Source organism: Strix aluco, chromosome 25 (assembly GCF_031877795.1).
Source record: "Strix aluco isolate bStrAlu1 chromosome 25, bStrAlu1.hap1, whole genome shotgun sequence".
In the NCBI taxonomy this organism is placed as follows: Eukaryota; Metazoa; Chordata; class Aves; order Strigiformes; family Strigidae; genus Strix; species Strix aluco.
In genome coordinates this window covers 2,645,356-2,657,256 of record NC_133955.1, presented here as the reverse complement: position 1 = coordinate 2,657,256, position 11,901 = coordinate 2,645,356, and the positions used below count along the sequence as shown (strand labels likewise).

General features: G+C 42.0%; 1 protein-coding gene across 1 annotated transcript in view; it reads left to right on the top strand.

Moving 5' to 3' along the window:
- Nucleotides 1-428: 428 nt before the first annotated feature.
- IGFN1 (immunoglobulin like and fibronectin type III domain containing 1) overlaps nt 429-11,901 on the top strand; it is a 29,016-nt gene continuing 17,543 nt past the window's right edge. The window contains exons 1-12 of the mRNA XM_074849983.1: nt 429-447; nt 961-1,083; nt 3,644-3,783; nt 4,043-4,142; nt 4,994-5,041; nt 5,594-5,639; nt 6,408-6,582; nt 7,184-7,297; nt 8,223-8,394; nt 9,026-9,298; nt 10,623-11,279; nt 11,361-11,693. Of these exons, the coding sequence (XP_074706084.1) occupies nt 429-447; nt 961-1,083; nt 3,644-3,783; nt 4,043-4,142; nt 4,994-5,041; nt 5,594-5,639; nt 6,408-6,582; nt 7,184-7,297; nt 8,223-8,394; nt 9,026-9,298; nt 10,623-11,279; nt 11,361-11,693 (2,200 nt within the window). The remainder of the gene's footprint in view (nt 448-960; nt 1,084-3,643; nt 3,784-4,042; nt 4,143-4,993; nt 5,042-5,593; nt 5,640-6,407; nt 6,583-7,183; nt 7,298-8,222; nt 8,395-9,025; nt 9,299-10,622; nt 11,280-11,360; nt 11,694-11,901) is intronic.

Genomic DNA, 11,901 nt, shown 5'->3' with positions numbered 1-11,901 from the left:
AGCAACTGCTCTTGCCATCCATCAGAACTCACCACGTGAGTGCCATGCGGTGTAATATTTGCCTGAAACACGAGAGGAGGTCTTTGGAGGAAAGCCAGACGACATGGAAATGGAAGAGGTGACAGACGGATGCTGTTAAATGTGTACATTTTCCATTTAGCCCTGCTAGCCATTTTTGTACCTGGTTTGTCTTGGTTCAAAACTGTGTCATGATGTTTTGGAAAGACATGTCATGATGTGTTGATTGGCAGGCCTTTCTCGACTTGACTGCTAGGATGTGGCAAGTGAGGAAGGGCAAACTGCATCATAAAAGTGAGCAGTATTAAGGTTTGTCATTTCCCTTGTGAACTGTAAATAATGAAAAGGTTTGTCTTTTTCACAGGAGAACCTGTAGTCTGCTTGTTCTGACCATAGGCAGCTGAGCCATCATGACCAGCCATCAGGCAGGTGAGAGAACAGACACAGCTGTGAAAGCTACCTGGAATACTCTTCAGAATAAGCCCAACTTGCTTTTCTTGTTTGGCAATTAGGTATCTGTCTCTCACCACCACAAGGAGAGACACCAGTAACTGGCCCGTCAGGTTCTGCTGACCTTTGCAATAGTGTCTTTCTCATGACACATTTTGAGGTTTTATCTGGAACAGTAACTGATGTAAAGCGTTCTCTATCCAAATTATCGCTAGTCCTGTAAGCCAGTGCGGCCCTGGATTGTGATCTTGATTGCAGATTTTCCCACTTGGGCTCTAGCTTTGCAGTAAGTCAGCACAAAATCACAGACCTTAATGCTTCAGCCTTTGGACACACTTACAGCCCGTAGTACTAGAAGGGATGGGCCTTTATAGTCCAAGAGGAGCTGAGCAGGAACAGATACTGTTCTACAGAAAGGCAATGCAGATCAAGAGATTGCTTCTAAAGGACAAACGTTATATTAATTGAATCTATTTTTGCTTGTCTTTCTAGTAAAATCCTTCAAGAAATCTTCTGTCCCAGGAGTTGTTATCACCCAGTTTGTGGATGATATTCCAAAAGGATGCAGTACACCTGATTTTGAGCGGAAACCTGTCAGTCTGACATTGCAGGAAGGTGAGATTCTTGAAAGGCAGTCAAAGCCACAGACCTGGAGGCTTGATTCCACATCTCACCTACGTGAAACAATTGTCGTAATTAAATCAAGCTAGTTTTTAAAGAGATTTGACTAGACCAGAAAACAAGTGTTGTGTGGCCAAAGTCTTTGTTGTTCTGATGAAAATTCCATCAGTATTGATAGAGGTCTCCTGAGTTTTCACTAGTGTATGCAAGGTCAAAATCTGTCTCCTAATGTATACAAGAAATCCTGTGAATTCTGCAGGAAGCTCTTAAAGTAAGTATTTTGCAGCAAAAGATTAAGTACGTTGAAAAAGTTGGTTTTTACTGTTAAATTAACTTGTGTTATGAGTGTTTAGCACTAAAATTAACTGCTTTTTAAAATAAGATATACTGACTGCAGATGCTATTTAGGCTGTACTTCTCCTTCAAGAAGCAGTATGGATCTTGCATGGAGTACAGAGGGGGCAGCTAATGAACCAAGACCTAAAATCAATGGGAAGCCTTCCAGTAATCTCTCTGCACTTGCAGAGTCATATATTATTTTTTTTTTGGAGTGGGTTAGCCTGAGGAGATCGTGTAGCTCCTCTTCCCTCACAAGACTGACCCGTTTCTAGCACCCTGGATTTCAGTGTTGTCACACCCCTGTTGATTTTCAGGAGCCATTACGATTTTATGAAGGAGCACAGTGGCCTCTAGTGGTACCTCCCTCCTCCTCCTCCACCTTCCTTCCACCTGCAAGCTTGAGGCATGAACCAAGGCGGTGGTCAGTCACCCTGTCTAATTTTTTCAAGTTATTTCATTTACAGTAAGTTCCTCATAGTTCATATACGAAATGTTAGGGCATTCAGGTTGGTCACTGTGTAACCTGAATTCAGTGTCTATGCAGATGCACGATGAGTGTCTTTAATTACATCATCATTGCCCTATTGCATTCAGTGCATGGATTAGCTGATACTCCTAGCTGTGGAGTTGTGTCCAGATGGCAAACATGAGAAATTGCAGCCAGAATGGCTAAAATTTGACAAACCAGTTAAAATCAGACTGTAATCTCAGAAAAAGTTGGAAGATGCCTTTTGTTTAAGAATCTGTTGGCAGGAGCTTGCTGCATCAAATAAGATTTTTGGTGGTGGCTGCAAAAGGGTGTGGGAAATATTGCAAGACTTTCTGTTGGTCACCTGAAGACCAAAACTATTGCAAAAGAAAGGTAGTAATCATTTCCACCCTGAGCTACATTCATGGATAACTCCATGTCCATTTCTATTCTCCTGTGACACTCCCATTTACCTACACATGAGTCACTTCTCTGATTTGTTGTTTCATAGTGCTTCCTATGTCTTTGAAGCTTTTTGGAAGAAAAGGTTTGTACTAGGTAGTGGTAAAGCTGTTGGAGATTTCTGTGGTCAGCTGCAGCATATTCAGGTTCTTAGGGAAGCAGAGATGAAGAAGAGGGCTCACAGGTAAAGCCCATCCTCTTCTCCCTTCCATGCCTCTTCAGATAGCAGAGCATGGTGTGTTTGGAGCGCAGGATGGTGCCAGGCTAGCAGACAAGGAAGATATTGCAGAAAGAGGACATGTAGGGAGTACATGGGGAAACACCCTACCCTGCATGGGTCCTCCCAGTTGTGGTACTGTGTTGTCTGTTAAGAACACGTTTTCTCAAGTGTGCAGAAGGGGTATTTTCTTGTTTCCACCTCCTAATAAATCCAGATTTATCCAAATGAAAAAGAGACCCAGAGCTGCAGCTATTCACAGATGAACTTTACTGATGTCTAGAGACACAGGACTCCAGCACAGTGAGTCCTTTATTATCTCACATCCTGCCCAGCATGGCTGCAACAAAGGGAATAGTCTGGAAGAGTGGAGGAGCAATGGGAACTTGCAGGGGAATGTGTGTGATGAGAACAGATTCGGGCATTTCATGGCTGTGGTACAAGCATACAAGTTGCCAGAAGCAAGTCTGGGCTGAACTTGCTATAGTGCTGTTGATTTCAGAGATGATCAGAGGATGTTAGCAGTCACATCTGGCAGGCTAACACCACATTTTAAAGGCTTTTTATGATTGAATGGAGGGAAACCCTGACATTATGGACATGGGGAAAGGTAGCCTGGACTTCAGCTAATAACTGCCTGTTCTTTGGCCCTGACCAAACATTGAGGGAGTTCAAAATTAGACAAAGCTACCAAAAAATTGCTCTCTTGAGTACGTAATTTCTCTATCCACATGACTGTGCAATAAAAACACAGGCAGAGACCATATGTGTCAGTGGTGAATTTTAAAGTTAATTTTCAAGTAATCTCTTTGAAAGCCAGTGAGTTAGCGTGGAGATTGTAGCAGATGTCTTGAAGTAATTTGGGCATTTATTGCAACTTCAACTGGTAATTTAGGCATCTTTTACAGGAAAACCCAAAAGATATAATTATTTTCAAATAATGTTTCTGCCTAAAGCACAGATGGGTTACTCTGGGAATCTCTCTATTGATAACATAAGGGGCCTGGCATGAGAGTTGTCATGTTCAAGCCCATCTTAAATAACTAATTTCTTGCCTCTTTCTGAAGGTAAAAATGCCATTTTCAGTGCTGTGGTCAAAGGTGTCCCAACCCCTGACGTGAAATGGACACGTGTACAAGGAAGAATGGATGATCCTGCCAAATATGAAACATTCTTCAATAACGTTAAAAATGAATTCATTCTGCAGGTAAAGATATTTCAAATATTTCAGACAGGACTCATGGAACAGAGAGAGCAAAGGAAAGGAAAAACCTGCAGTAGGCTGATATAGATGTCACCAGATCTGAGATAACACAAAGATAAGCAAACAAAGCTTTTTAGAGTCATTCTGGGAACAGAAGAAAGATCTGAGATGTCATTGAGTAGCTGCTTTATTAGAAGCTGAAGGTGTGTGAACTGAACCACAGCACATCACTCTGAGCTCTTACTATGTTTTTCTTCTTAAGATAAACAAACTCACTGCAGATGACAGTGATTTGTATCGTTGCTTTGCTGTGAATGAATATGGGGAAGCTGCATGCTCTGCTGGCCTCAGGATCATACAAGGTAGGATTGACTGGTTCTGTGTCCCAAAGGTCCTGTGGTCCCAAGTAGTTGGCTTTGCTGTCCTCTGGGGGTGAGTGCCCAGAGCACTGTCTAAGTATCCTTGGTGTGAAGGTCTATTTTCTGCTCACTGAGGACTGGAACTCTTCTGTGACTCCCCCCACTTTGGTGGCTCCATGACAGTATGAGCTTTAAAGCAAGGGAGAAGAAAGTGGTCACTGCACTGGATGCTCTGGGTTTAGTGTTGAATTGGTTCAATCCTTTCTTTATGATGTTGAACAAATCAGTCTTTTGGGGGGGATCCATCCCACTTCATTTCAGATGTCTATGGTGTCTGCCTGACCTAGACCCCTGCTTCCTTTTATAGTCAGTGGAGAGAAATGTGCACTTTGTGAGTAAAATATAACTGCCTGATTCTTGGAATCTGCTTGAGCAGGAGGTGGACTAAGTTGGAATCATCCACTTCACCTGTGTGCCTGTAAAGTAAGTTTAGAAGGCAACTATCTGCATTTGGCCAGATAATCCTTGCACCTTGGCTTCCCATCTCTAAATCAAGATGTTAATATTTCCTCCCATTGCTTAAACCATAAGCTTGATAGGGCAGAAACAGTCTCCTCCACTGTGTAGAGTATCCAGTAAGTACAGAGTCAGTTGCAATAGAAATATTGCATTTCTGGGTGGACATTACTAGGAGTCAATGACAGATTGACAAGGAAATCCAAACTACAATTTCCTCGTGCATTAGTAACAGATACAGAGGTTTTAGAGTTCATTGGTTTGCTGGTGTCAGTCTGACTGTTATCTTGTTCATCTTACGGCTTGTTTTTCCTCTGTTTTCTCTTATAAACTATCAGTTGGCTTTAAGAGGAAAGCAAAATATGTTCCTGTTCATCCTGCTGATGGTGAGTTAGATTTTTTTTTTGTTTGGGGGGGCATAGTTAATACTCCTCTGTCTACCACATTATTACTACCCCAAACTTGTAAAGAATAAAGTAAGAGTAGGGTTAATGATTCACTAATGTTCTGTCGTCTCTTTCTGCTTGTTATTTACCTTTGAGTAAAGTGATGATCTTAGACATGGCTTTGAGCTGTTCTAATTAATGATTCTGGAATCATTAGTGCTAGAAAAGGATTTTGTGATGTCAAATACAGCTGGATCAAACATGTTAACACAGCTGGAAAATACTGGGTTTCTAGAGTGTCCTCTCTAGAAAGAGAGAAAAGCCCCCTAGGAAGTGATGAACTTTAATGGCACTCAAAGGACATGAATGGGGAAGAGAAAACTTGCTCTAAGTTTCATGGCAGCTGTTTTGTAAAGTGTGAAAACATCACCAGAGATAAACAGCATAGCAGCATGGCCTGTTGTCAGTGGCTATTTTGCATTATCTTCTTTTTGGGGATATATTTCACAGTGTTGGGTATCTGAATGTTCGTTGTTTCCCCCCCTTTAACAGAGTTAAAGAAGAAGCTTCAGGACTTCAGGAAGCTGCTGAGGAAGCGGTAAGCCTCTGTAACAAAGGCCATTGTTACACTTCCTAGATGTTTCTTGATGATAGGGGACAGCTTCATTGATCTTCAAGGCAACACTTCTTGTTTCTAAAGTTGTTGTGAGACTCACTATGGAGAGACATAACAGAACAGTTTGCCACTATCTGTGAGGCTAAAATAAACACCAGGTACCAACCTCATTTTGAGGTGTATGTTCCTTTGCACCACAAGATTTTGACTTAAAAGATGTGTTTCTCTGCTTTCCTGTTTTTAACTCACAAGTAACTTCCTGTCTAAGTCTTCATGTAATGATCTTTCTGGCTAATCAGGGGCTGAGCCCTGGCTCCCAGGCCAACTGCACAGACTGCCATGTGCACGGTGCTGAAATCCCTTCACTTCCCAGGTGGGAACTTCCAAAGATTGCCTGATGGGAATGATCTCTGGCCTGTGCAAAATCTGAACTGTGCTGAGAAATCGCTTGGGAGAGTGCAAATTGACCTGGGCCAAACTGTGCCAGTGACTCTGCTGATAATTTAACAGTGTGGATAACTGCATTACAGTCTTGCCCTATATGGCCCAGTTCCCTGACAGCATTTAATTTGTAGTATAGATACAGAAAACCTGTTCTGGAAGAGTCCCGTTCTTTCTTGTTTAGATCTACAGGGCCAAGTGAACTACAGAAATGATGGAGAGAGAGATGAAAGAGAATTAAGTATAGAAAACAAGACATCGTGTTGTCTGTCAAATGTCTAGATTGTTTTTTTTCCCCCTGGTTCTAAGGGCCCCAGCACCAAAACCAAAACCCCTGGACAAAGAAGCAGTCTGGCAACTCTTGCTGCATGCAGATAGGAGAGATTATGAGAAAATCTGTATGAAATATGGAATTGTTGACTTCCGTGGGATGCTGAGAAAGCTGCAGGAGTTGAGGAAGAACACAGAGAGTGAACAAGGAGAGGTAAAGTAAACTAAAACCACTGATTTTTAACAAACTGCAGAGTCCTGTATTAACTCAGTAGCTTCTGAAAATAGGATAAATCTTCCTAAATTGCTTTGCAGATGAAAATCTTATTGTATGACAGAAAATGATTTATGACAATGTTTTAAAGAAGTCCTACTTCTATACTCATGCAGATGAAACTGCTATTAACTTTTTTGAAGTTCAGTTCATATATTTAGGAAATACAGACTGTAGGGTAATGCTTTTATTAAACCACGTGGCTAAAATCTGTATTCAGTTGCCTCTGATGAGAATTTGGACCCCAAATTGGAAAGTTATTTGCCCAAGAGTCAAAATTGACCTTCACATACAGGGGCATGTAGAAACCTAGACAGATAGTGGTTGCATAGTGTGTGAATGATCAGGAGGCAGCACATAAAATATAATTTGCCTACAGGAGGAAACTGTGATAACTTACAGATGCTTCTTCTATACCCATAAGTTAGAGGCAGCTCTTTTCTATGCAGATAAAAAGTAGATTTCACATTAGTTCAACAGCTTAAGAACTGCTGTCATGGCAGCCTTATCATTTACTATGTGCCTGTATCTTTCTTTGCAGTTAATACACAGTATCAGAAACTTTGAACACATCAAAGTCAACAAGGAGGGAAAAGCTACCTTCAGTCTGATGATGGACCTGAAAAATAGTAACAGCAAAGTTTATCTGCTTAAGGTGAGGGGCAAGATGAGTTGGCCAGCTCATAGCAGCCACTGAAATCTTCTACATAAAATGTTTGATCTGCTGGGCAGTGGCTGAGAGCAAATGAACTTCTTAAAATTGTCCATTTCAGAATCCTTGATTGATTAGGGAGAAGTGTTGGTGTGGGGGTCCAGGTTGTCTGTGGTGGTAAATATCACTTGGGCTTTGTAGATCTAGGTACAGGGGAGACAGTCAGTTACTGACATCCTTTTGACTTCAAGACCTCTTCTGGTAAGAGGAAATTCTCAGTGTCTTCCAGGCTGCAGAAATTCTGCAGTCTCATATAAGAAAAACAAACTGATTTTATTGACTTTCTCGAGTGTGCTATTCCACTATAATTCACTTCTGTGAAAGAAGATGTCAAGGAAGTAAAACATCCCATCTAGTTCTGTAGTTATTCTGATGTGATCCCCAGGTGATCAGTGCTGTGGATGTTTTTCTGGAAGATACATTTCAGTCAAACTGTGGTTAGTAGCTTTAATACAGGGGAAATTGGAATTCACTAAAGAGGAGGTCAGACTAACTCTATGAACTTCTGAATCAAATGCATGACATGAAGTCCATGCAGCCACAACACGGAGAAGGTCACCCAAGGGTGTTACAGATAGGAAAGTGGTGAACTCGCCTGCTTATCCATCTATGAGTGTCGTAGTTTGAACTTGGCCTGTAGCCAATCACTGATGCTCTGTTCTGTGCAGCACTGACTGCACATGGCATTGCCTGTGTGTTACATAAGCAATGAGCCCTGTCCTTTGTAGGTAGTAATAGAGTGTAGACCTCTCTGTTGTTACTCATTTGTAACAATAAGGTGATCACAGCACACGTTTGGCCTGATTTGTTTGAAATGCCTTTCACTAGTTGTGCATTGCCTTTGAGAGAATATTCTTTCTCTTCCTAGGATGGTGAGAGGCTCAGATATGGAACAGGGGATGAATACAGAAAGCACTGCCTGAGACGAATTGGAAAAAGGTATCATTTCATTGTCAACGATGTGCAGCCAGAAGATGCAGGCTTGTATCAAGTCAGAGTGGAGGATGTACCTGTTTTCTCAACTGAATTGGATGCTGAATGTAAGGAATTGAGCTAGACGTATGTGATGTGCAACTGTAACAAGATATTATTTTTTGCTGGAAAATTTTTATCTAGGAGCATATGCAAAGCTGAGCAGTAAAACCTGGTGACTACAGAAGACTGTTTCTGTATTGCCAGATAAGGGCTTCTTATACGACACAGGTGAAAAAGAGCAGGAGGGTGAATTATGTGATATGGGTGTTGCGTTTTTGGTCCAAAGGACTAAGTTCAAGTACCAGTTTGACTCTGGCTTCTGGATGAAAGAGTCCAAATTCCTTAACTTACTCCATGCTATAGTTTCCTCTTGTAAAGTCAGAGTAGTAACTAGCAACTCAATACAAGTATCATGCTGCTGAAATACATTAATGACTACACATTATCAGCACATGGAGTGATGTGTGGTATAAATGTCTCAGAAGATAATAAAGACGAAAATCTACTTTTCTGCTTTTCTGTCCTGTAGAATTGGGTGCAGGAGCACATCTCAGTTTTTCCTTTTTCTGCTTAAATCAATGCTCACAGGCATGGCAAGTTCCTGTCTGTCTTTCTCCCTTCAGCAGCAACAAGTTTTTCCTGGAAGACAGAAATAGCTCTGTTTCCTTTCTATAGCTTTTGATTTTTCCATTGCAGCCATCCCTGTGAGATTTGCACAGCCGCTCAGTGATGTGCGTTGTCCTGAGGAAGAAGATGCTGTCTTTGAGTGTAGCCTACGCACACCCTGCTACGATGCTGTGTGGCTACACAAAACCCACCTTCTCGAGGCGAGTGAGAAGCACCAGATCTCTGTAACACCTGACGGTCTGACCCACCAGTTGATTATCAAGAATGTTGTGCCCTCTGACAACGGCATGTACACGCTTGACACTGGACTCTGCTCCTCAAATGCCTGGCTTATTGTAGAGTGTAAGTGACACAGTATTATTCCCATGGTGTTGGCTTGATGTGTGTTAACAAAACAATATTCCTCTCACTGCCTGATTGCTCATTGAGATGATTCTATGCTGAGAAATGAATTGCAGAGCCTCTAGTTCCTAAATTATATTTGGAAAAATGAAGGTCTGTTTACACCTTCTTTCATCTGCAGATGAGACCTTTTTTTCCCTTTTTATTAGTCATGACAAATCCTATTGGCTTATTTACTCTACAGCTACTATGAAGTAGCATGTTCTCCCATCAGTTATTGGAAAATGCTCCATATCTCAACATGTTTTTGATGAAGCTGTCACTGTGTGAACACAGTAGAGCATACAGGGGATCAAGGAACTTTCAATACTATCAATTCTATATTATCGATACTATTCAGTACTATCTTGCTAGATAGTATTTTTCTTTCCAAATTAGAAGTTAAACCTGTTAGAAGAAGCTCAAAGGAAGCTGGGAAACATTCTTTTCAATGCAAGCAGATTGTTACCTGGCTCATTATTTTTGCTGCTGAAAGGTAGTTGCTTTGGTTTCTTTTGACATCCTGCTGCAGCAGAAGGTGGTCTCTTTCATAAAGACTTTTTTGATGATCTTTCAGAAACAGTGCAGGTTGAGTATGACGTACAAAGAAACTGCCCACTGATTTCATTGAGCTGTTAATGCTTTACAGAAATGAGATCTAGCTTGGAAATCAAATCAATGAGTGACATGATCTCAGAAAAGCCTGAATTTTGGATTAATACAAAGCTACTCACAGGATTGGAATCTTTAGTCTTCAGGTTGGCCATCTCTAAAATGCCAGGATGCCAAATGTGCAAGCTGCCTCCTTGGCAGTGAGATCATAATTCACGGGTGGGAACTGAGGGCCGCTCTGTGCGTGGGATATTCTGTAACTCCTCCGGGGCTGAAGGGAGAAGGCAGAAGGAACTAATGAGTCCCAGATACAATCCAAGCCCCTCTAAATTAGACCTGTCATGCTGGAAATTTGCCTTGGTTTTTTGTTTTATTTTGGTTGGTTGGTTGGTTTTTTAACAAGCATGTTTCCATTAAAAATAAATGCCTTTTAAACTAAGATGTAAAATTATGTCTGAATGTGACACTGAAAAAAATCAGGATTTGAACGGAATTTAAATTGCTTTAAATATATTATGTTTCTGTGTCCTAGAATGAAATTACAACAAAAAGCTAACACTTTTCTTTGGTTGCTGATGTAGTACATGACCTATTGGTTGTCTATTCTTTTTTTTTTTTCCTCTTTTCCTGGAAATTATATCTCCTCCAATCAAACAATCCATCTTCAATACAGATGCCAAAGGAAAGAGGAGACAGGGTGAAGAAGGTGAAAGAGAGAAATCTGAGAGCCTGAAAGAAACACTGCCAGATAAAGATAGGGCTAAGAAACTTCGACGCAGAGAATATGTTGACAGTGAAGATCATCTTATGGACACTGGTGTGGAAAAAGATGGCTGGGACAGAAACAGTCAAGGTGGCAGTCAAGGCCACTCCATTGATTCTGATGGAAGCCATAGATTTTTGGGAAAAGATGGGCTACATGGAGCCCACAGAAATGGAAGGATGGGATTTGGGCAGTTTTCTGGAGCAGACCTAGATGGAGACTCAGTGACAAATGACGGTAGTAGCTTTGGATTAAAAGGCTTAGGAGGCAAAAGTGGATTAAGGCCTTTTCGCAGCAAGGATTCTATGACAGGCAGAGCAGATACTGGTGATGGATTAGGAGGAGCAGGTGAACGGTATTCTGTGGATGGCAGAGATGATGGTGTGCTGGATGCTGTTAACGTTGACATGGATATTGGAGAAGGTGCAGGCTCTCAGCATGACAAGGATGGTAAATTAGGTGATACTAGTTACAGAGCTGGCTTTGGGGGTGTTGGAAGATTAGGTGCTACTGATGGAAGTTCTGGGTTAGATGGACTTGATCCTGATTCAACCAGGGTGGGAGACGGTGGTCAGAGTGATCTGTTGAGTAGGGCTAGTCCAGGGACTAGAGCTATAAAGAATGCTGCAGGTACTGAGACAGCAGGAGGAATGAGGTCCCCCTATGGCAAGGATGGTCTGCCAACTGTAGTTGATATGAATGAAGCAAGTATAAGCAGAAAAGGACAAATAGGGGCTCCCTATAGCAAGGATGGACTGACACTTCATGCTAGCAGTCGTTTAGGTCAGACAGGAACATCTGGCCTCTTGTATGGTCCAGGAGGTCTTCCAGCCGAACATGGGGCTATATCTGGTGCAGGTGACAATTCTACCAGGGAAGTGGAGGCTTTCTATGGTCCAGATGGTCAGCTAGATGGAGCAGGTGTTGGTGATCGTGGTGTAGCTGGTGCAGGGGGAATTGGGTCTCCCTATGGAAAGGATGGTGTCCCACTTCAAACAGGTGTTGGTGGTGCTGGTGTAGCTGGTGCAGGGGGAGTTGGATCTCAGTATGGAAAGGATGGCCTCACTGCTGGAGCAGGCATTGGTGGGCCTACAATTGGTGGTTTTGGAGGTGTTGAATCTCCCTATGGAAAGGATGGTCTCCCACATGGAAGTGGTATTCGTGGTGCTGGTGTAGCTGTTGAAGCAGG